The sequence below is a fragment of the Leucoraja erinacea genome, chromosome 22 (assembly GCF_028641065.1).
Source record: "Leucoraja erinacea ecotype New England chromosome 22, Leri_hhj_1, whole genome shotgun sequence".
Lineage (NCBI taxonomy): Eukaryota > Metazoa > Chordata > Chondrichthyes > Rajiformes > Rajidae > Leucoraja > Leucoraja erinaceus.
The window spans coordinates 4,999,931-5,021,891 of NC_073398.1; the positions used below are offsets into that span (position 1 = coordinate 4,999,931).

The following is a 21,961-nucleotide window of genomic DNA, read 5'->3' on the forward strand; positions in this document are numbered from 1 at the left end:
CACCCCCTATCACTCTATGACTGTCTGAGTTACTCCAGCGTTTTTATGTCTATCTTAAGTGTAAACCAGCATCTGCAGTTCCTTCTTACACAATGAGGACTCGGTGTTTTTAGACAGACAGACGCACACACACACGCTAGTTTGTTCAATAGAGGTGATCTTTATTCTACTTTGAATTATGATTCAAACAATGTTGTCCACGATGCTATAACTTCAAGCCATGAAATGAGTAAAGAAAACATGGTAAAAAAAAAATTTTAAATCAACTTTGCATTATAGTATGTGTCGTTGCAGCAAATAATACTGACATATTAATACTTTGCATTCAACTTTGTGATTATGGCATGCTTGTCACAGAAGCTATATAACATGATATGAATAATTCAGAGCCACAGGACATAATAAATAGGATTTATATAGTGATTGTTCCTGATAGCCTGGTTTAGCGTTTCCCCACACGCTGAACACACAACGTGGTCACATGTGTCAAATTGGCACTTGGTATAATATAAAAGTAATGCTGTTAAACTGAAATCTTATATTAATTTTACATACCCATATACACTGGTGAAGCCAAAAATAAGATCTAAATATTTTATTTACTATATACATAATACACTCGGAATTGGGCAATGCAATGTTTCCCAGCGTTGACAGCAACATTGCATTTTGCATTCACTGAAATATATAAAATATTCATATCTCAATACAGCTCACTGTGTGTATTCATTCATCTGAGAGTCTGATTCTTGGAGTTTGAATCAACAATTTGTATCGAGTTTGCTTGTGGGAAGTTGGATTTTATTAAACCCCTGTCCCACGGTACGAGTTCATTCCAAGAGTTCTCCCGGAGTTTGCCCTGATTCGATCGCGGAGATTTACGGTAATGGCCGCTCGTCGGTACTCGGGCCTCTCGTGGACATTTTTCATCGTGTTGAAAAATCTTCACGAGTCAACCCCGTGCTTACCTGCCATTAGCGAGTCTTCCCGAGTACCGGCTGTTAGCGTTCCGAGCTGCTGAGAGACGTCCCCCAGCTCCGACGTACCCGTTACGTTCATTCTCTGTGTTTACCATGAGCTTGATTTTTTTTAAACTCTTGGAATGAACTCGTACAGTGGGACAGGGCTATTACTGACCAACTTGGGCTGCCTCACAGAGACCCGGGTTCAATCCTGACTACGGGTGCTGTCTGTACGGAGTTTGTACATTCTCCCTGTGACCGCGCAGGTTTTCTCCAGGTGCTCTGGTTTCCTCCCATACTCCAAAGTCGTCCAGGTTTGTAGGTTAATTGGCTTTGGTAAAATCGCCGCTAGTGTGCGTAAGATAGTGTTGGTGTGCGGGGATCGCTGGTCGGCACGAACTCGGTGGCCCGTTTTCGCGCTGTATCTCTGAACTAAACTAAATTTCCACTGCTGTCTCTTTCTGCTGCCAGGCAGGTTCTTTTTATACATGAAACAAATGGGATGGAAGTTTAGAAAAAGCACGGAAACAGGCCCTTCGGCCCACCAGGCCTGCGCCGACCAAAAATTCCTGCATTTTAACACTATCCCACACACATGAAGGACAATCTTTTTCTTACATTTACCAAGCCAATTTACCTACAAACCTGTACGTGTTGGGAGTGTGGGAGGAAACTGCAGATCTCAGAGAAAACCCACGCAGGTCACGGGGAGAACGTACAAACTCCGTACAGACAGCACCCGTAGTCGGGATCGAACCCGGGTCTCTGGCACAGTGGCACAGCTGGTAGAGTCGCTGCCTCACAGCACAAGAAACCCTGGATTGATCCTGACCTCAGGTGTTGTCTGTCTGTGTGGAGTTTGCACGTTCATCCCTAGGTTTCCTCTGGGTGCTCCGGTTTCCTCCCACATCCCAAAGACACACGGGTTGGTAGGTTAATTGGGCCCCTGTAAATGTGCAGGGCGTAGATGAGAAAGTGGGATCACATAGAACTAGCGTGTGAACTGGTGATGGATCAATGGTCGCCATTGTCTCGATGGGCCGAAGGGCCTGTTTCTGTGCTGTATCTCTAAACTCAATCTAAACAACAGCAGCTTTTGTTTACAAGTTGCAAACAGGGCAATGCAAAATTACAAATTCAAAAGCCAAAGTCTGAAAACTATTTTAGTGTTTGGCATTTTGGAAATGGGCCTTAGTGATGCCCAGTATTTCAATTTCAAACCAAGTTTTCTTTTGAAGTGAATTTTCACCGTGGTTTTGACCGTACAAGTAAGAACCTTTCACATAATATTCCACGTGTATCCCAGCCAAGATGTTTCGACAACACATGGCACAACACATGGCGGGTGCTTTGGAAAAAAACGAGAACCCAGTTTGTAACGAGAGAAACAGGAGCTGCAGATGCTGGTTTGCAAAAAAAAGACACAAAGTGCTGGAGTAACACTGCAGGTCAGGCAGCATCTCAGGGGAATATGGACAGGTGACGTTTCGAATCGGGACCTTTCTGCAGATTGATTGTGTGGGGGGGGGGGGGGGGGGAGGAGAAGAAAGCTGGAGGAAAGGTGGGGCAGGACAAAGCTTGGCGAGTGATAGGTGAATACAGGTGAGGGGGAGGGGGGGAAATTGTTGGGCAATGGCCAGAGATGAAGAGACAAACAGTGTGAGGTAAGGCTAGAAGAGGAGCAAATTGTGAAGCCAGAGGAAGGAATGCAGGTGGAAGGAGTGAGGGAGAAATGGGTGCGAGGGGAGGGGGGAGGCAAGTAGTGGGTTTGATACTAAAATATCAATATATTACATACTGGCGGATGCCCTGCCAGCAGCCTGTTCGTTATTTCGACTTTTTTTTTTGGTATGTCCGAGTGTTTGTATTAGTGTCTCTCAGTGTGTCTTGTGTGACCGTTTTTCAGTCACTTCCTCGACAGAAAGGCAACTTTTTCCATGTCGCTTGTCCGCCTCCCCTCTTGGGGCCTAACAGCATGGATTGGAGCGGCCTTTCCCGGAGTCGGGCCCCGTGCTTCAGCAGCGGGCGCAGCGTGGACTTTTCCATCACGGAGCAGCAACCCTTGGGGGGTCGCCAGAGAGGAGTGTTCCGATCGCTGGCCTGGTGACTTTGCCATCATGGAGCGTGGACTCGCCATCTGGGATCCGTTGCTGGGGATCGCCGGAGAAGAGCTCCGACCGCCGGCCTGCAGCCTAAACATCCTGAAGCCGCCCGCGGTCTCCGGTAGGAAATTGCTGATCCGGGCACTCCCAAGTCGTGGAGTGTGTTTGACCGTCCCGACATCGGAGTTTCAATCATCCCGAAGAGAGGGCCTGTACATCCGTCGGTCCGTAGCGGCGATTACGGAGGTTTCTGGCTCCGACCGCAGATGAACAAGGGAGGAGGACTGGCTGAACCTTGTTGCCTTCCACCACAGAGGAGGATGCTGTGGTGGATGTTTATTGTGTATTGTATGTTCTTTTTAAGGGCATCGCTGCTGGCAAATTCATTTCACTGCACCTTAGTTGGTGCATGTGACGTATAAATTTGACTTTGACTTTGGCATGAATTTCTTAGGTTACCTGCGGAGGGGCGGGGGAGAGAAAGTGAATAAAATCCAAATTAAAATCCAAGGAATGAGTGGGTTAACATATGATGTACGTTGGAGGGCGCTGGGCTTGTACTCGGTGGAGTTTCGAAGGTTAAGGGGAGGGGGGACACATTGAAAGTTACAGAATAGTAAAAGAGTGGATCTGGAGTGGATGTTTCCACTAGTGGGAGAGCCTAGGAACAGAGGCCACAGCCTCAGAATAAAAGGACGTATCTATAGAAGTTGAGATGAGGAATTTCTTCAGTCAGAGGGTGGTGAATCTGTGGAATTCATTGCCACGGACGGCGGGTGGAGGCCAAGTCAGTGGATGTTTTTAAGGCGGAGGTTGACAGATTCTTGATTAGTACAGGTGTCGGGGGTTATGGGGAGAAGGCAGGGGAATGGGGTTGAGAGGGAGAGATAGATCAGCCATCATTGAGTGGTGGAGTAAACCTGATGGGCCGAATGGCCTGCGCTCCTATAACTTACGCAAATTGAACCAGGTTTAAAAAAAATCTTTAGATGAACAAATACCAGTGTCAAGCCCCTCGAAAAAAACGTATGCAGCACCACAGTCTAACGCCTTGAGTAGAGCGGGCACTATAGTGACACACCACTGCACGCCACACCCTTCTGCCCCTCTGGCCCCATCCTAGCCCCAGTGGTCAGTATTATCACCAGTGGCCATCAGAGAGTAACCTGCAGCTTGGGGCCAGCTGGTGGTGGCTACATTGTGAAGTTAGACGTAGATGCCTTCTGGGTTGAAGCCGGAGATGAGCGGGTTCTGCAGAATTCGTAGGTTGCTGGGCAGCTGGCGTGTGGAAGGGGGCCACTTCAGCGATCCTGTTGATGGCACGGTAGCTGCAGGAAGGGGAGAGAGAGGGTCACAGAGTCAAACAGCGTGGAAACAGGCCCTTCAGCACAACTTGCCCACACCCCGGCCAACATGTCCCAGCTACACTAGTCCCACCTGCCTGCCTTTGGCCCATATCCCTTCAAACCTGTCCTATCCATGTACCTGCCCAATGTTTCTTAAACGCTGCGATAGTCCCAGCCTCAACTACATCCTCCAGCAGCTCGTTCCATACACCCACCACCCTTTATGGGGAAAACATTATCCCTCGGTGGCGCAGCGGTAGAGTTGCTGCCTCACGGCGCCAGAGACCCGGGTTCGATCCCGACTCCGGGTGCTGTCTGTACGGAGTTTGAACGTTCTCCCCGTGACCGCGTGGGTTTACTCCGAGATCTTTCGGTTTCCTTCCACATTCCAAAGACGTACAGGTTTGTAGGTGGTGCAGGAAGGAACTGCAGATGCTGGCTTGAAGCGAAGATAAGACACGAAATGCCGGAGTAACTCAGCGGGACAGGCAGCATCTCTTGATAGAAGGAATGGGTGACGATTTGGGTCGAGACCCTTCTTCAGTCTGGAAAATCATCTGACAAGGAGACCTAAACTGTGTGCAAAACTCCGTGGAGTTTAGACATACAGCGTGGAAACAGGCCCTTCAGCCACTGAGTCTGTGCTGACCATCGATCACCCGCTCACACTGCTTATGTTATCCTACTTTCCCATCCACTCATTATACTCGAGGGGCCATTTACAAGGGGCCAATTAACCTATCAACCCCAAACACTTTGTTTGATGTGGAATGAGACCTGGAGCACCCAGAGGAAACCCACGTGGTTCCAGGGAGAACGTGCAAACTTCACACATGGATGGCACCCGAGGTCAGGATCGAACCCGGGTCTCTAGAGCTGTGAGGTAGCGCTTCAAACACGTAAACTGTGGGAGTCTCACTGCGCAAGGAAGGCTCGGTGGTGCAGCGGTAGAGTTGCTGCCTTACATCACCAGAGACCAATCATAATCACGGGTGCTGTCTGTACGGAGTTTGTACGCTCTCCCTGTGACCGCGTGGGCTTTCTCCGGGTGTTCCGGCTTCCTCCCACACTCCAAAGACGTACAGGTTTTGTAGGTTAATTGGTTTGGTGAAATTTTAAAAATTGTCCTTAGTATGTAGGGCAGTGTTAGTGTGCGGGTGATCGCTGGTCAGCGCGGACTCGGTGGGCCGAAGGGCCTGTTTCTGTGCTGTCTCTCTAAACTAAACTAACCAAGGCTCTGTGGAATGGCTTTCTCATTCCTAAAGTTTTCAGCAGGTTAGAAAACTGGAATATGACTCAGAATTGTCACAGTAAAGGGATGACTGAAGCCGAAGAGGGACGTGGGATGTGGGGACACTGTTGGTCTGTGGGGTGGGCGAGGACATGGCTCAGAGGTGGAGCCAGGTAGGATCAGAATTAGGCCATTCGGCCCATCGAGTCTACTCCACCATTCCATCATGGCTGATCGATCTTTCCCTCTCAACTCCATTTTCCAGCCTTTTCCCCATAATCCCGTCATCCGTACTCATCAAGAATCTATCAATCTCCGCCTTAAAAATATCCATTGATTTGGCCTCCACAGCTGTCTGTGGCAATGAATTCCACAGATTATTTTAGTAGTCCTTGATACATCCTTTTATTCTGAGGCTGTGGCCTCTAGTCCTAGACTCTCCCACTAATGGAAGCATCTTCTCCACATCCACTCTATCCAGGCCTTTCACTATTCAATAAGTTTCAATGAGGCCCCCCCCCCACCCTCATCTTTCTCCAGTGAGTTTTGGCCCAGTACCGTCAAACACTCACTGGGTGTCATGGTACACCAGTCATTGAAGGTAGGCATGCAGGTGCAGCAGGCAGTGAAGAAAGCGAATGGTATGTTAGCTTTCATAGCAAAAGGATTTGAGTATAGGAGCAGGGAGGTTCTACTGCAGTTGTACAGGGTCTTGGTGAGACCACACCTGGAGTATTGCGTACAGTTTTGGTCTCCAAATCTGAGGAAGGACATTATTGCCATAGAGGGAGTGCAGAGAGAAGGTTCACCAGACTGATTCCTGGGATGTCAGGACTGTCTTATGAAGAAAGACTGGGTAGACTTGGTTTATACTCTCTAGAATTTAGGAGATTGAGAGGGGATGTTATAGAAACTTACAAAATTCTTAAGGGGTTGGACAGGCTAGATGCAGGAAGATTGTTCCCGATGTTGGGAAAGTCCAGGACAAGGGGTCACAGCTTAAGGATAAGGGGGAAATCCTTTAAAACCGAGGTGAGAAGAACTTTTTTCACACAGAGAGTGGTGAATCTCTGGAACTCTCTGCCGCAGAGGGTAGTTGAGGCCAGTTCATTGGCTATATTTAAGAGGGAGTTAGATGTGGCCCTTGTGGCTAAGGGGATCAGGGTGTATGGAGAGAAGGCAGGTACGGGATACTGAGTTGGATAATCAGCCATGATCATATTGAATGGCGGTGCAGGCTCGAAGGGCCGAATGGCCTACTCCTGCACCTAATTTCTATGTTTCTATGTTAACCCCATTCCTTGGATCATTCTCCTGTTGACCGTCTCCAACGCCAGCACATCCTTCCTCAGATACGGGGCCCAAAACTGCTCACAATACTCAAAATGCGGCATCACTCTCGTAATCTCACCCTCCCTCTTCTCCCCTCTCCCATCAGGCAAAACGCATACAAGTGTGAAAACACACACCTCCAGATTCAGGGACAGTTTCATCCCAGCTGTTATCAGGCAACTGAATCATCCCACCACAACCAGAGAGCGGTCCTGAACTACGATCGGCCTCACTGGAGACCCGCGGACTATCTTTGGCCTTTTATTAACTGGTTTTACCTTGCGCTGAATGTGATTCCCTTATCATGTTTCCATACACGGTCTTTGACTCGATTGTAACCATGTATTGTCTTTCTGATGATAGGCAAAAAAAAGCTGGAGTAACTCAGCGGGTCAGGCAGCATCCTTGGAGAAAAGGAATGGGTGACGTTTCGGGTTGAGACCCTTCGTCAGTCTTTCAGCTGACTGGTTAGCGCGCGGCAAAAGCTTTTCATTGGACCTTGGTACACATGACAATAAACTAAACTGAAACTGGAGCCTCGCCAACTCCAGCGCATCCTTCCTCAGTTATGGGGCCCAGAACTGCTCATGATATCGCAAAACCTCATCGGGACCCTCTCTAATGGCAGCCAGCACATCCTTGATGCAAGGAGAACAGCAGGAGACAGGCAGAATGGGAGACTGACCTTTCTCCTGGTACGGAGGCAGCTCGTCCTCGCTAGGCTCGGCGGGCAGGATGGTCACCTTGGTCCCCGTCTGCTGGATGAACTGCTGGAGGTTGACCTGTCGAAGCTCCTTGGTCAGCTGCTCCAACTCCTGCTCCTTCTCCTGTCGAGACACAGGGTCAACACACAGTTCAACAACCCCGTGAGAACAGGCAAAGCAAAACAGGCAAACTTTACCCTTGCAGGTACAAGAAACTGCAGATGCTGTTTGACAAAAAAAAACCTTTAGAGTACTGGAGTATAATTCGGTAAAATTATAAATTGTTCCTAATGTGTAGGATAGTGTTACTGCACGGTGGTGCAGCGGTAGAGTTGCTGCCTTACAGCTCCAGAGACCTGGGTTTGATCCCGACTATGGGCGCTGTCAGTACGGAGTTTGCACGTTCTCCCTGTGACCGCGTGGGTTTTCTCCGGGTGCTCCGGTTTCCTCCCACACTCCAAAGACGTGCTGGTTTGTAGGTTAATTGGCTTGTGTACAATTATAAGTTGTTCCTGGTGTGTGTGTAGGATAGTATTAAGGGCCTGTCCCACTGCACGAGGTAATTCAAGAGCTCTCCCGAGTTAAAAAAAAAATCAAACTCGTAGAAGCACGTAGAATGCACGTAGCAGGTACGTCGGAGCTCGGGGACGTCTCTTAGCGGCTTGTAACACTAACGGCAGGTACTCGGGAAACGCGGTAAGACTCGTGAAGATTTTTCAACATGTTGAAAAATGTCCACGAGAGCCCCGAGTACCGACGAGCGGCCATTACCGTAAATCTCCGAGTTCGAATCAGGGGAAACTCGGGAGAACTCTTGAATTAGCTCGTACAGTGGGACAGCCCCTTTCATGTGCAGGGATCGATGGTCGGCGCGGACTCGGCAGGCCGAAAGGCCCGTTTCCGTGCTGTATCTCGAAACTCAAAAAGAGTGGGTGGGTGAGAAAACGCCACAGTGGAAAACCGTGAGGTTGTTCAAATTAGTGCATAAAATGAGTGCAGAAAGTGGCAAAATGACGCAGTGGGCAGAGCTGCTTCCTGGACACTGCTCCTGATCTCACGCACTGTCTGTACGGAGTTTGCACGTTCTCCCCGTGACCGTGTGGGTTTTCTCCGGGTGCTCCGGTTTCCTCCCACACTCCAAATACGTGCAGGTTTGTAAGTTAATTGGCTTTGATGATAATTGCAAATTGTCCCCAGTGTGTGTAGGATCGTGATAGTGTGCGGGGTGATCGCTGGGCTCCGCGCTGTATCTCTGAAGCCTAAAATAAAGGAGTAATACTGTGAGTGACACGAGAAACTGAAGGTGCAGGTTTACAAAAAAAGACACAAAGTGCTGGAATAACTCAGCAGGTCAGTGGAGAATCAGGATGGGTGACGTTGCCGGTGGGTGGGGATGGAGTGGGTGGGGGGGGAGGGGAAGAGAAACCCACCCTACGACCATGTAGGTTTCCGCCAGATGCTCCGGTTTCCGCCCACATCCCAACGTAGGTTAATTGGCCCTAGTGTGTCAGGAGTGGATGGGAAAGTGGGATAACATCGAGCTAGTATGTAGAGGTGGTCGCCGTGGGCTGAACGGTCTATTTGTCTATTTCCATGCTGTATCTGTAAACTAAACTCAATACGATAGTGGTATTTAAGGGACTTGTGCGTGGGCATGCAGGGAATGGAGGGAGTTGGATTGTGGAGCGGGCAGAAACAAGGTGGTTTTGGGCAAGGTGTTTGTGGTGGAGGTTGTGGGCTGAAGGGCTTGTTCCGTTCCTGTGCTGTAATGTTCTCTGTTCCAGACAACAGTAGATGCGGAATCTGAAGCAGGAATCCGACTGGAAACATGTTCCACAGGGATGCTGCCTGGCTGGCTGAGTTAACACACTTTGTGACTTTTTTGTAAACAAGCTTCCTTGTCGTTGTGTGGTACAGCGTTAAAACAGACCCTTCGGCCCAACTTGCCCATACCGGCAAACATGTCCCATCTACACTCGTCCCACTTGCCTGCGTTTGGCCCATATCCCTCTATACCTGTCCTGTCCATGTACCTGTCTAACTGTTTCTTAAACGTCGCGATAATCCCAGCCTCAACTACAACCTCTGCCAGCTCGTTCCATACACCCACCACCCTTTGTATGAAAAAATGACCCTGCAGATTCCTGTCAAATCTTTCCTCCTCACCGTAAACCCATGTCCTCTGGCCCTCGATTCGCCAACTCTGGGCAAGAGACTCCGTTTGTCTACTCAGTCTATTCCTCTCATCATCTTATCCACGTGTCTAAACTAGTTTGCGAACACTCTAGTTCCTATTTTGGTTGCAGGCTGCACTGCCAGCATGCCACGCCAGGGGGCGTGGATGAGCCAGCTGTTTCCGTCTGCCCACCACGCTCCTCCCACTGTCGTGACTAGGATTCACATCTGGATCTTACAGCAAGTGGAGCCAGAAATCTCCACAAGTGCAATGCTTTCCAGATGCTCAATGGTGAGTCAGAACCGTTCCAGACATCACGGTGGCGCAGCGGTAGAGTTGCTGCCTCACAGCGCCAGAGACCCGGGTTCGATCCTGACTACGGGTGCTGTCCGTATGGAGTTTGTACGTTCTCCCCGTGAGTTTTCTCCGGGTGCTCCGGTTTCCTCCCACACTCCAAAGACGTACGGGTTTGTAGGCTAATTGGCTTCCGTAAAAAATAGTAAATTGTCCCCACTATGTGTGTAGGATAATGTTTGTGTACGGGATGATCGCTGGTTAGCGTGGACTCGGTGGGCAAAAGGACCTGTTTCCACGTTCTATCAAAAGACTGGGTCCTTCCGCTGCTGGACATGTGGTGGAGACGCCCCTCAAAATAAGGGAAGGGATTCCCACGCCAGTGGGCCACGTGAGTGGCAAGGGTGGGGGATAAATAGATGCAGGAGTAGGCCATTCGGCCCTTCGAGCCAGCACCGCCATTCAAAGTGATCATGGCTGATCATCCCCAATCAGTGCCCCGTTCCTGCCTTCTCCCCATATCCCCTGACTCCGCTATTTTTAAGAGCCCTATCTAGCTCTCTCTTGAAAGCATCCAGAGAACCTGCCTCCACCGCCGTCTGAGGCAGAGAATTCCACACTCACCACTCTCTGTGAGAAAAAGCGTTTCCTCGTCTCCGTTCTAAATGGCTTCCTCCTTATTCTTAAACTTGTGTAATTTGTGTAAGCTGTATTGAATGTATGTATAGTGTCCGAGAATGTTGGATGGAGTTTTGTAAGGATCATGTATTGTACAAATTTATTTCTCGAATAAAGTCTATTTTGAATTTTTTTTTAAGTATCTCTAAAAGTCTAAAAGATTTTTAAAAAATCACCTCTGACTCCAGATTTTAAGACAACATTCTTCCCCAAATTAATTTTGTCCAATGTGTCTTTATGAATAAAGATACCAAGTGCTGAACAAGCCAACAGGGATCACTCTCAACACAACCACCTTTCACATGCTTTGATGGCTGGAATTTGTCAGCCAGCGAGGTGCAATTAGTGAGTCATATACTCGTGGGCTTTGGTGTTTGCAACATACGCAGATATCAACATAATACGTATGGTGCGATTTTGTCAGGAGAATGTCGGGGAAGAAATAAAGGGCCTGTCCTACTTTCACGACCTCTGCCGAGTTTGCCCTTGACTCATACTCGCAGCATGGTCGTCACGAGGTCGTAGGTAGGTCATAGGTAGGTCGTAGCAGGCCGTGATGCTAGTTGTTGGTACTCGTGGCATCAAGTAGGTCGGGGCGTTTTTCTAGCACGATGAAAAATGGCCACGAGTAAAAAAGGTTGTGAATTAGGTCGTGAAAAGGTGGGACAGGACCTTAACAACCGATAGCTGTGATCGGATCAATCAAACCTCAGAATGAAGGTCAGTTTGAGTTTTAGTTTAGTTTAGAGATACAGCGCGGAAACAGGCCCTTTGACCCACCCAGTCCGCACCGACCAGCGATCCCAGTGCACTAGCACTCCCCTACACACTAGGGACAATTTATAATCTTACTGAAGCCAATTAACCTACAAACCTGTACATCTTTGTGGAGTGTGGGAGGAGACCGGAGCACCAGGAGAAAACCCACAAGGTCACGGGGAGAACGAACAAACTCAGCACAGACAGCACCCGTAGTCACGATTGAACCCGGGTCTCTGGTGCTGTGAGGCAGCGGCTAAGGAAATGGCCCAGGTTGAATATAAGTAAACACTATTTGAGTCCTTGTAGTATAGAACACAGAGCAGTATAGCAGTTCTGACAGGCCCTTCGGCCCAAAACGTTGTTACTGAGCACGATGCCAAGATAACGTAATCTCATCTACTTGCACGGGATCCGTATCCTACACCCCCCACCCCCAAATTATAGATCATAGAGAGGCACAGTGTAGGAGGGAACTGCAGCTGCTGGTTTAAACAGAAGATAGGCACATAATGCTGGACTAACTCAGCGGGAAGGGCAGCATCTCTGGAGAGAAGGAATGGGTGACATATTGGGTAGCGACCAATCTGAAGACAGGTCACAACATAACATAGTACATGGAAGTGAGAGAGAGGGAATGTGTCAGAGAGAGGGAATGTGTCAGTGAGAGAGGGGGGGAAGAGAATGTGTCAGTGAGAGAGAGAGAGAGAGAGAGAGAGAGAGAGAGAGAGAGAGGGATAGAGAGAGAGAGAGAGAGAGAGAGAGTGAGAGAGAGAGAGAGAGAGAGAGAGAGAGAGAGAGAAAGAGAGAGAGAGAGAGAGAGAGAGAGAGAGAGAGAGGGGGATGTGTCAGAGAGAGAGAGAGAGAGAGAGAGAGAGAGAGAGAGAGAGAGAGAGAGGGGGGATGTGTCAGTGAGAGAGAGAGAGAGAGAGAGAGAGAGAGAGAGAGAGAGAGAGAGAGGGGGGGGATGTGTCAGTGGGAGAGAGAGAGAGATGGACAGCAAGGTCAGCGTGTGAATGGGGAGGGGTTAGAGTGGCCATTTGCAACGTTTGCAATTGGTGTGTGTCAGTAGTTGTGAAGGGTGTACAGTGCATTGCAGAGAGTGTGTGGGGGGGGGGGGGGGGGGGGGGGGGGAATGTGCCCTGGAGGCCGACGATGCCTGTGCTTCACGCACTGCACGGATAGAGAGCAGGGCACGGAGCACGTCCTTGAGCATGTCCTTGGCTGCTGGGAGAAGGAGATTTGACTGGAGTCGGGCACAGACTGCACTGCGGCAGGAAATGCCAGCTTGTGTTCTCGAGAAGTGTCCCTGCGTCTCATTCCGTTGGAACTGCTGCTGGGCCTGAGCCGAGCGCAGACGCTTTGCCAAGGTGAGAGGTAGAGAAGCTGCAAATGAGATGTCACAGCACATCGAGAATTCCTGATGACAGCGGCACGGTGGTGCAGCGGTAGAGTTGCTGCCTCACAGCGCCAGAGACCCGGGTTCAATCCTGACTACGGGTGCTGTCTGTACGGAGTTTGCACGTTCTCCCTCTCAACTCCAGTTTCTTCCCACACTCCAAAGACGTGCAGGTTTGTAAGTTAATTGGCCTCTGTATATTGTAGTGAGTGTTTAGGATAGTGTTAGTGTACAGCACGATTAATCATCAGCGTTGACTTGGTGGTCTGAGGGGAATATCTTCATCAAAGCCCCTCTCTCAATAACCTTTGGATGAATCTTATAATTTCATGTTCATATGCTATAGGACCAGAATTAGGCTATTCGGCCCATCAATTCATAGAGAACACCCCAGAAAATAGGTGCAGGAGTAGGCCATTCGGCCTACTCGAGCCAGCACCGCCATTCAACATGATCAAGGCTGATCATCCAAAATCAGTACCCCCTGTTCCTGCTTTCTCCCCATATCCCTGGATTCCGTTAGTCCTAACAACTATGTCTAATTCTCTCTTGAATACATCCAATGAATTGGCCTCCACTGCCTTCTGTGGCACAAACTTCCACAGATTCACAACTCTCTGGATGAAAAGGTTTTTCCTCATCTCAGTCCTAAATTCCTGGGGGCATCTCTCTAATGGACCACAAGAGGCCCAAAACCACCCCCTTGAACTCAAAATAGCCTGGACTACCCATATATCCACACTGATCTCACAAACCCCCTTCTCTTTGGTGAATAGTGGTGCAAGTTGTATATTAAGCACCTCATGTACACATCAGGGCAACAGGGGCATAAGGAGGGGGGGGGGGGGGGGGGGGGGGGGTGGTACTGATGGGCTTGCTCTGCTGGGGCCTAGCATTAGTTTCGATAAGTTCATAAGTGCTAGGAGCAGCATTAGGCCATTCGGCCCATCAAGTCCACTCCCCCATTCAATCACGGCTAATCTACCTCTGCCTCTCAACCCCATTCTCCTGCCTTCACCCCATAACCCTCGACACCCGAACTAACCAAGAATCTGTCAACCTCTGCCTTCATAATATCCATTGTCTTCTCAGGCGTCTGTGGCAATGAATTCCACAGATTCACCACCCGCTGAATAAAGAAATTCCTCCTCAAGGAACGTCCTTCAATTATGAGGCTGTGCCCTCTGGTCCTAGACTCTCCCACCAGTGGAAACAGCCTCTCCACGTCCAATCTATCCAGGCCTTTCACTATTCGGTACGTTTCAATGAGTTCCCCCCCTCATCGTACTAAACTCCAGCGAGTACAGGCCCAATGCCGTCAAACGCTCATCATATGTTAACACACTCATTCCTGGGATTATTCTCATACACCTCCTCTGGACCCTCTCCAATGCCAGCACATCCTTCCTCAGATATGGGGCCCAAAACTGCTCACGACACAAAACTCCAAATTGATGGACTAAGTGTAATAGCAGCAGACAACAAGCAAAGGAGAAAAGTAGGCCATTTGGCCCCTCATGCCTGACCTGCATTCCATACCATCATGGCTGGTCTGCCCAGGCCACATATACCTGTTTTAGTTTTGTCTAGAGATAACAGCGCGGAAACAGGCCCTTTGGCCCACCAAGCCTGCGCCGACCAGCGATTCCTGTACACTAGTACTATCCTAAATACTAGAGACAATCTACAATTTTTACCGTAGCCAATTAACCTACAAACCTGTACGTCTTTGGAGTGTGGGAGGAAACCAGAGACCTCGGAGAAAACCCACGCGGGTCGCGTACAAACTCTGTACAGACAGCACCCGTAGTCGGGATCGAACCCGGGTCTCTGGCGCTGTAAGGGAGTAACTCTACCGCTGCGCCACTGTGCTGCCAAATGCGTGCCCCACAAGTTCTGCGATATTCAACTTTCATATCCACTCCTTACTCACTGGGAGCAGTTTCAGTGACCAGTTAACCTGCACACCCGCACGTTTTGTTGCGATGTGGGGAAGAAACCGGGGCACCGGAAGGAAACCCACGCAGTCACAGGGAGAAAGTACAAACTCCACATAGACAGCAGGTCAGTATCGAACCCGTGACTCTGGCAGTGTGAGTGCAGCAACTCTACCAGCTGTGCCACCGAGCCTCGTCATGAGCAAAGATCCTTAAAACTGCAGTAAGCCATTTCCCAGGCAACGTCAGGAAACACTTTTTTTCTCCTCTCTCACACAAAGGGCAATGGAAATCTGCAACACACAGCATCCTGTTAGTAAATACTCCGAGCTCCCTTGTCAGCAGATTCCAGCACCTGACCTGCACATCCGGGCACGGAAGTCCCAAACTTTCCGACGGAGACTGGCTGGTACAGACCTCCCCAGCACTTAGACAGCATGGTGGCACAGCGGTAGAATTGCCGCCAGAGACCCGGGTTCAATCCCCACCACGGGTGCTGCCTGTACAGAGTTTTTATTCGTTCTCCCCGTGACCACTTCGTTTTTCCCCGAGATCTTCGGTTTCATCCCACGCCCTAAAACCGTGCGTGCAGGTGTGTAGGTTAAGTATAGGCTTGGTATAAGTGTAAATTCTCCATAGTGTGTGTGGGGCAGTGTTAATGTGCGGGGATCGCTGGTTGGCGCCGACTCGGTGGGCTGAAGAGCCTATTTCCGCGCTGTATAAACTCAACTTTCTCCAGGGAATGGGCTTGCAGCTTAGACTGGGCACATTATCACACAATCCATTTCCAGCGGAGCAAACGTTGCAGGCTTTAAACAATACATTTGTATTTATTGCAATTGCTTTTTTCGTTTTGCTTTTATGTTTAAAATAAAAAAAATCATTTCCAATTGTTGTCCATTGTTTATGTTCTTTAAAATGGTTTTGTTTAGTTTAGAGATACAGCGCGGAAACAGGCCCTTCTCCCCCACTGAGTCCGCACCGACCAGCGATCCCCGCACGTTAGCACTATTCTGCACGCACAAGCCAATTACCTGCAAACCCGCACGTCTTTGGAGAGTGGGAGGAAACCGGAGCACTCGGAGAAAAGCCACGCAGGTCACGGGGAGAAGGTACAAACTGCGTGCAGACAGCACCCGTAGTCAGGGTGGGACCCAGGTCTCTGGCGCTGTGAGGCCGCAACTCTACCGCTGCGCCGCCGTGCCACCCTGGTACATTCAGTGTATTTCCAAGAGCTGGCAGTGGTGACAAATGCCCCCCCCCCCGTCACCATTGATGGTGCCAATGTGGAACTGGTCAAGAGCTTGAAGTTGTTGGGTGTAATTGTCACCAGCGACCTGTCCTGGAGCAACCTCAGTGAAGCTCAGGCCAACAATGCGTTGCCAAGGAAGCTTCAAGCTCGGCATAGCCCCAACAATTCTTCCCAACCTCTACAGATGCACTGGAGAAAGCAAACAGTCACACTGCACCACAGCTTGGTTTGGAGACAGCTCTATCCAAGACCACAAGATGTTTAGTTTAGTTTAGTTTTGCATCCAGGTACAGTGAAAAATCTTTTGTTGCGTGCTAACTAGTCAGTGGAAAGGCAATACATGGTTATAATCGATGTTCAAGAAGGAACTGCAGATGCTGGAAAATCGAAGGTAGACAAAAGTGCTGGAGAAACTCAGCGGGTGCAGCAGCATCTATGGGGCGAAGGAAATAGGCAACGTTTCGGGCTTCAGATTATAATCGAGCTGTCCATAGTGTAGGTACACGATAAAGGGAATAACGTTTAGTTCAAGATAAAGACCTATTAAAGACAGTCCTAGGGTCTCCAATGAGGTGGATAGTAGCTCAGGACCACTCTCTAGTTGTTGGTAGGATGATAACAGCTGGGACAAAACTGTCCCTGAATCTGATGGTGTGCGTTTTCACACATCTGTGCCTCTTGTCTGATGGGCGAGGGGAGAAGAGGGAGTGCGAAGTGAGACTGGCCCTTGATTATGTTGCTGGCCTTGACGAGGCAGCTCGAAGTGTAGATGGTCCATGGAAGGGAAGGTTGGAAAAGGAGAAATTGCAGTGTCGTGGATGTAGCCCAGTCCATCACACAGACCGGACTCCCCACCATTGACTCCATCCACAACTTCACGCTGCCCCGGGAGAGCAGCCGACATAATCAAAGACTCGTCCCACCCTGGTCATTCCCTCTTCTCCTTACTCCCATCTGGCAGAAGATACAGAAGCTTGAAAACATGAACCACCAGACTCAGGAACAGCTTCTTTTTTAGTTTAGAGATACAGCGCGGAAACAGGCCCTTCAGCCCACCGGGTCCGCGCCAACCAGCGATCCCTGCACATTAACACTATCCTGCACACACAACAAACTAGGGACAACTTTTACATTTCCCGAGTCAATTAGCCTACAAACCTGTGCGTCTTTGGATTGCGGGAGGAAACCGAAGATCTCGGAGAAAACCCACGCAGGTCACGGGGAGAACGTACAAACTCCGTACAGACAGCACGCGTAGTCGGGATCGAACCCGGGTCCCCGGCGCTGCATTCGCTGTAAGGCAGCAACTCTACCGCTGCTCCACCGTGCTGCCCTGTCCCTCTGTAATCAGACTACTCAACATCTGCCCCCAAGCTGAGGTGTAGCCCCAATCTTCCAGCCCTACCTTGTACATCGTGGACTTCTCCTGTGGAAAGGTAACGCAACAATACAGTAAACCGATATTCTGCGCCCTGGTGCTTTTCTCTTTGCACCACCTGTTGTACTTGTGGGTAGACACAAAAAGCTGGAGACCCTTCTCCACCCGAAACATCGCCAATTCCTTCGCTCTAGAGATGCTGCCTCACCCGCTGAGTTTCTCCAGCATTTTGTGTCTAGCTTCGATTTCACCAGCATCTGCAGTTCTTTCTTAAACACTGTTGTACTGGAGTACGGCTTGATGGCACTCACTTACAATATGATCCTATGTAATTGAATAGCCTGCAATAAAAGCGAGCTTTACATTGTATCTCCGTACACGTGAGAATAACAGGGTAAAGCGGTCAGGATGGAAATATCATTGCTTCCAGCGCCTTCACTGTCGGCTGCAGGAGGCTCCCCGGGACACAGAGAATGACCTGACAAGGAGAGGGATGACGGCTCGCGGGACCTGCTCCGGTACATCGAGCGCGCGGGCCGACAGGACGTTGGAAATGGCGTGAAATCATGGCGGCGCCAGGATGCGTAACATCCGCAAAAAGAATTTCACCGCGCAGTTGCACGTGACAAGTAAAACACCACTAGAGGGCATCGCTTTCAGACGGTGGGGCAAAGTTGAATGGTTATGTGTGTGTGTGGCAAGGTTTTTATTATACACCTAGAGGGAGGTGGGTGCCTGGAACGTGCTGCCAGGGGTGGTGGTGGAGGCAGATACCATCGTGGCATGGAGTTTAAAATCCACTTTTGGACAGGCACACGGACATGGAGGGAATGGACGGACATGCGTAACATGCAGGCTGAAGAGATTAATTCTAATGGAAGGTAGACACAAAATGCTGGAGTAACTCAGCGGGACAGGCAGCATCTCTGGGGCGAAGCAATGAGCGATGTTTCGGGTCGAGACACTTCTTCCAAGACTGATGTCAGGTGAGTAGGCGGTAGAGAGATAAAAATGCAGTCGGAGACAGTAAGACTGGTGGGAGAAGTGGGAAGGGGGAGGGGGGGTGGAGAGAGAGAGGGAAAACACGGGCTATGACATTGTGAGCCTGAAGAGGCGGGAACGGTGGGCTGAGGGAGAGCTGCGAAGGGGAGGAGACAGCAAGGACTACCTGAAATTAGAGAAGTCAATGTTCATACCGCTGGGGTGTAAACTGCCCCAAGCGGAATATGAGGTGCTGCTCCTCCAATTTACGGTGGGACTCACTCTGGCCATGGAGGAGGCCCAGGACAGAAAGGTCGGATTCGGAATGGGAGGGGGAGTTGAAGTGCTGAGATCAGGTTGGGGAAGGGGAATTAAAGTGTTTAGCAACTGGGAGATCAGGTTGGTTCAGGCAGACTGAGCGGAGGTGTCTGCATTTGGTCTCACCGATGTATAAGAGTCCACATCTTGAACATCAGATACAGTGGATACAATATACAGGGGTAGGTTACCCCCACCTGGTTTACAGGGGGGGTTAAGGCCAAGAACATGACCGGTGGAGGCTGCTTGGACAAATGACCAGCCTCCACTTGCATTGTGAAGGCTTACACTGCATTTGGGCTGCCATGGGATAGGAACATTTGCCGTTGAAAATGATGTCAACTTAAACATCCGCAGACGCTGAAAACCCGAAATAAATTCCGAAGTGTCTCGGATCACTCAGCAGGTCAGGTGGCATCTACGGAGAGAGAAACAGGGTTGACGGTTCCCCAAGGATGGAACTCCAATTCTGCTTCTCTCTAAATGCTGCTGGCTAGTTTGTGCCTTTATTGCAGATTTTTAGCGTCTGCGGTTTTTCAGATTTTTTTATTAAAAACCCAACCGGTTCAGACGCATTTTTGAACGATTTCCGACGTTACCTGAAGCTTTTTATTGACTTGACCCAAAGTTCTCTCCACAGCCCGCAAGCTGTTCTGCAGCCTGGTGCTGTGCTGGTACTTCAGCTCGATATCCTTCCTGATTTTGACCACGTTCCCCTTCACCTCCTCCTCGTTGACCTGCGCCCCTTCCAGCTGCTGCTGCAGCTTCTCCGCCTCGATGCCGCTCTCGACGGCCTGGGTCTTCTGCGCGCACTCCGTCAGCTTCTGCTCGGAGTCCCGGATGCGGCGCCTCACCTCCTCCAGTTGCTCCTTCAGCTGCCGCTCGTTCTCCTGCTCGATCTGCCACTCGTTCTCCCAGAACTCTTCCTCCTCGATCTCCACCTCGTTCTTCCTGATGCGCTGCTGCAACCTCACCGTCTCCTCCTCCACGCGGGAGCTGGCCTTCCCCTCCCAGTACCTGGTCTCTGCCCGGTTGGACTCCAGCTGCCTGTCCAGTGCTTGGAGCCTCTCCTTCTGGCGCTGAACCACCCGCTTGAACTCGTCCAGGCCGCTTCTGGGGGCCGGGCCCTGCGGCCTGGACTCCGAGTCCTTGCACTTTCCGAAAACGTCCACAAACCCCTTTGGGCTCCCGGTGAAAGTCAAGGACTTCCTCTTGGGCTCCTTCCGCCGCAGTGACCTGTCGTTCTGGGGCCTGAGCTTGGCCAGGGGGGGCAGACTCTGCCGGTACAACGTTCTCTCCGGCCCCCGGCCCCCAGTGTCCGAGGCGGGCCGCTCGCTCAGGGAGGGCCCCGTGCGGCGCAGGATCAGCTGCACGTCGCTGGCGTACTGGCCCCACTTACTCAGGGCCCCCAGCGGGCTGGCATGCGGGGCCAGGTGACGTTCCGTCTCCCTCCACTTCTCGATCAGAGTGTACCGACCAGTCCTCCCTGCGTGGACACAAAGGGCCGCAACACATTAACACAGCGCTGCAGGAGGGCCTCGACCACAAACCTCACCCATCCCTTCCCTCCACGCACGCTGCCTGTCCCGCTGAGTTACTCCAGCATTTTGTGTCTGTCTTCAGGGTAAACCAGCATCTGCAGTTCCATCCAACACATTACAGCTCGTTAGTTAGTGCTGGAGTAACCCGGCGGCCTGGGCAGCTTCTCAGGAGAGGTCTGACACAAAATGCTGGAGTAATAAGTGATAGCATTAGAATTAGGCCATTCAGCCCATCAGCGGTCATGGTGCCTTACAGCAAATGCTGCGCCGGAGACCCGCGTTCGATCCCGACTACGGGTGCTGTCTGTACGGAGTTTGTACGTTCTCCCCGTGACCTGCGTGGGTTTTCTACAAGTTCTTCGGTTTCCTCCAACACTCCAAAGACGTGCAGGTTTGTAGGTTAATTGGCTTGGCAAATGTAAAAATTGTCCCTAGTGTGTGTCGGATAGTGTTAATGTGCGGGGGTCACTGATTGGCACGAACCCAGTGGGCCGAAGGGTCTGTTTCCTTGCTGTATCTCTAAACTAAACTAAAAAAAAAGTCTACGCCTCCATTCAATCACGGCTGATCTACCTTTCCCTCCGAACCCCATTCTCCTGCCTTCTCCTCATAACCCCTGACACCCGTACTAATCAAGAATCTATCAATCTCTGCCTTAAAAATACCCACTGACTAGGCCTCCACAGCCTTCTCCTGAAATGGAGGAACTGTACATGCTGGTTTAAACCAAATACTGACACAAAAGGCTGGAGTAACTCAGCGGGTCAGGCAGCATTTCTGGAAAAAATGAATAGATGACATTTCAGGTCGAGGCAGTTCTTCAGACCCAGGGAGGCTGCCTGACCCGCTGAGTTACTCCAGCCTTTTGTGTCAGTGTTTGGTTTAAACCAGCATGTACAGTTCCTCCATTTCAGGGGAACATGGATTGGTGAAGTTTTAGATCAAGACCCTTCTTCAGACTAAAGCAGTTTTGTTTTGCACCTGCAGCTCCTTATTTCTACATTACAGGTCATTTAGCAGTTTAGTTTAGTTTAGAGAAACAGGCCCATTGGCCCACTGAGTCCGTGCCGACCATAATCACCCTGCTACACACTAAGGGCAATTTACAATTTTCACTGAAGCCAAATTAACCTCCAAACCTGTACGCCTTCGGAGTGCGGGAGGAAATTGGAGCACCCGGAGAAAACTCACGGAGAACGTGTAAACTCCACACAGACAGCACCCGAGGTCAGGATGGAACGCGGGTCTCTGGCGCTGTGAGGCAGCAGCTCTAGAGGCTTTGTTTAACGGCGGGATCATGGGTGGCTTGTGATGTGAGCGTCTCTGTGACTTCAGCTTGGTTTAGTTAAGAGATACAACACAGAAAGAGGCCCTTCGGCCCACGGAGTCCGCACCGACCAATGAACCCAGTGGCTCTTGAATCAGTTCACGTATCGCCTTGTAGATGGATTGTGGGTCTGTGAGCGGCACTCTCACCGGCTTGACCCAGGGGTTGTACCTTCTCTCCCTGGAGACAGGAGATCGGCACTCCTCTGAGTCCGACAAGGGGGCAGCACGGTGGCGCAGTGGTA

At 50.3% G+C, this 21,961-nt stretch overlaps 2 protein-coding genes across 5 annotated transcripts in view; one reads left to right on the forward strand and one right to left on the reverse strand.

The window, feature by feature from the left end:
• Window positions 1-21,961, forward strand: part of itpr2 (inositol 1,4,5-trisphosphate receptor, type 2) — a 387,486-nt gene that overhangs the window by 290,208 nt on the left and 75,317 nt on the right. The gene's annotated exons all lie outside the window — the stretch shown is intronic.
• rassf8b (Ras association domain family member 8b) overlaps window positions 3,878-21,961 on the reverse strand; it is a 72,778-nt gene continuing 54,694 nt past the window's right edge. For all 4 annotated transcript variants that reach the window (XM_055652810.1, XM_055652811.1, XM_055652812.1 and 1 more), the window contains 3 exons: window positions 19,449-20,335; window positions 7,659-7,800; window positions 3,878-4,392 (listed from right to left, as the gene is read on the reverse strand). In XM_055652810.1, the coding sequence (XP_055508785.1) occupies window positions 4,271-4,392; window positions 7,659-7,800; window positions 19,449-20,335 (1,151 nt within the window). In that variant the 3' untranslated portion in view covers window positions 3,878-4,270. The remainder of the gene's footprint in view (window positions 4,393-7,658; window positions 7,801-19,448; window positions 20,336-21,961) is intronic.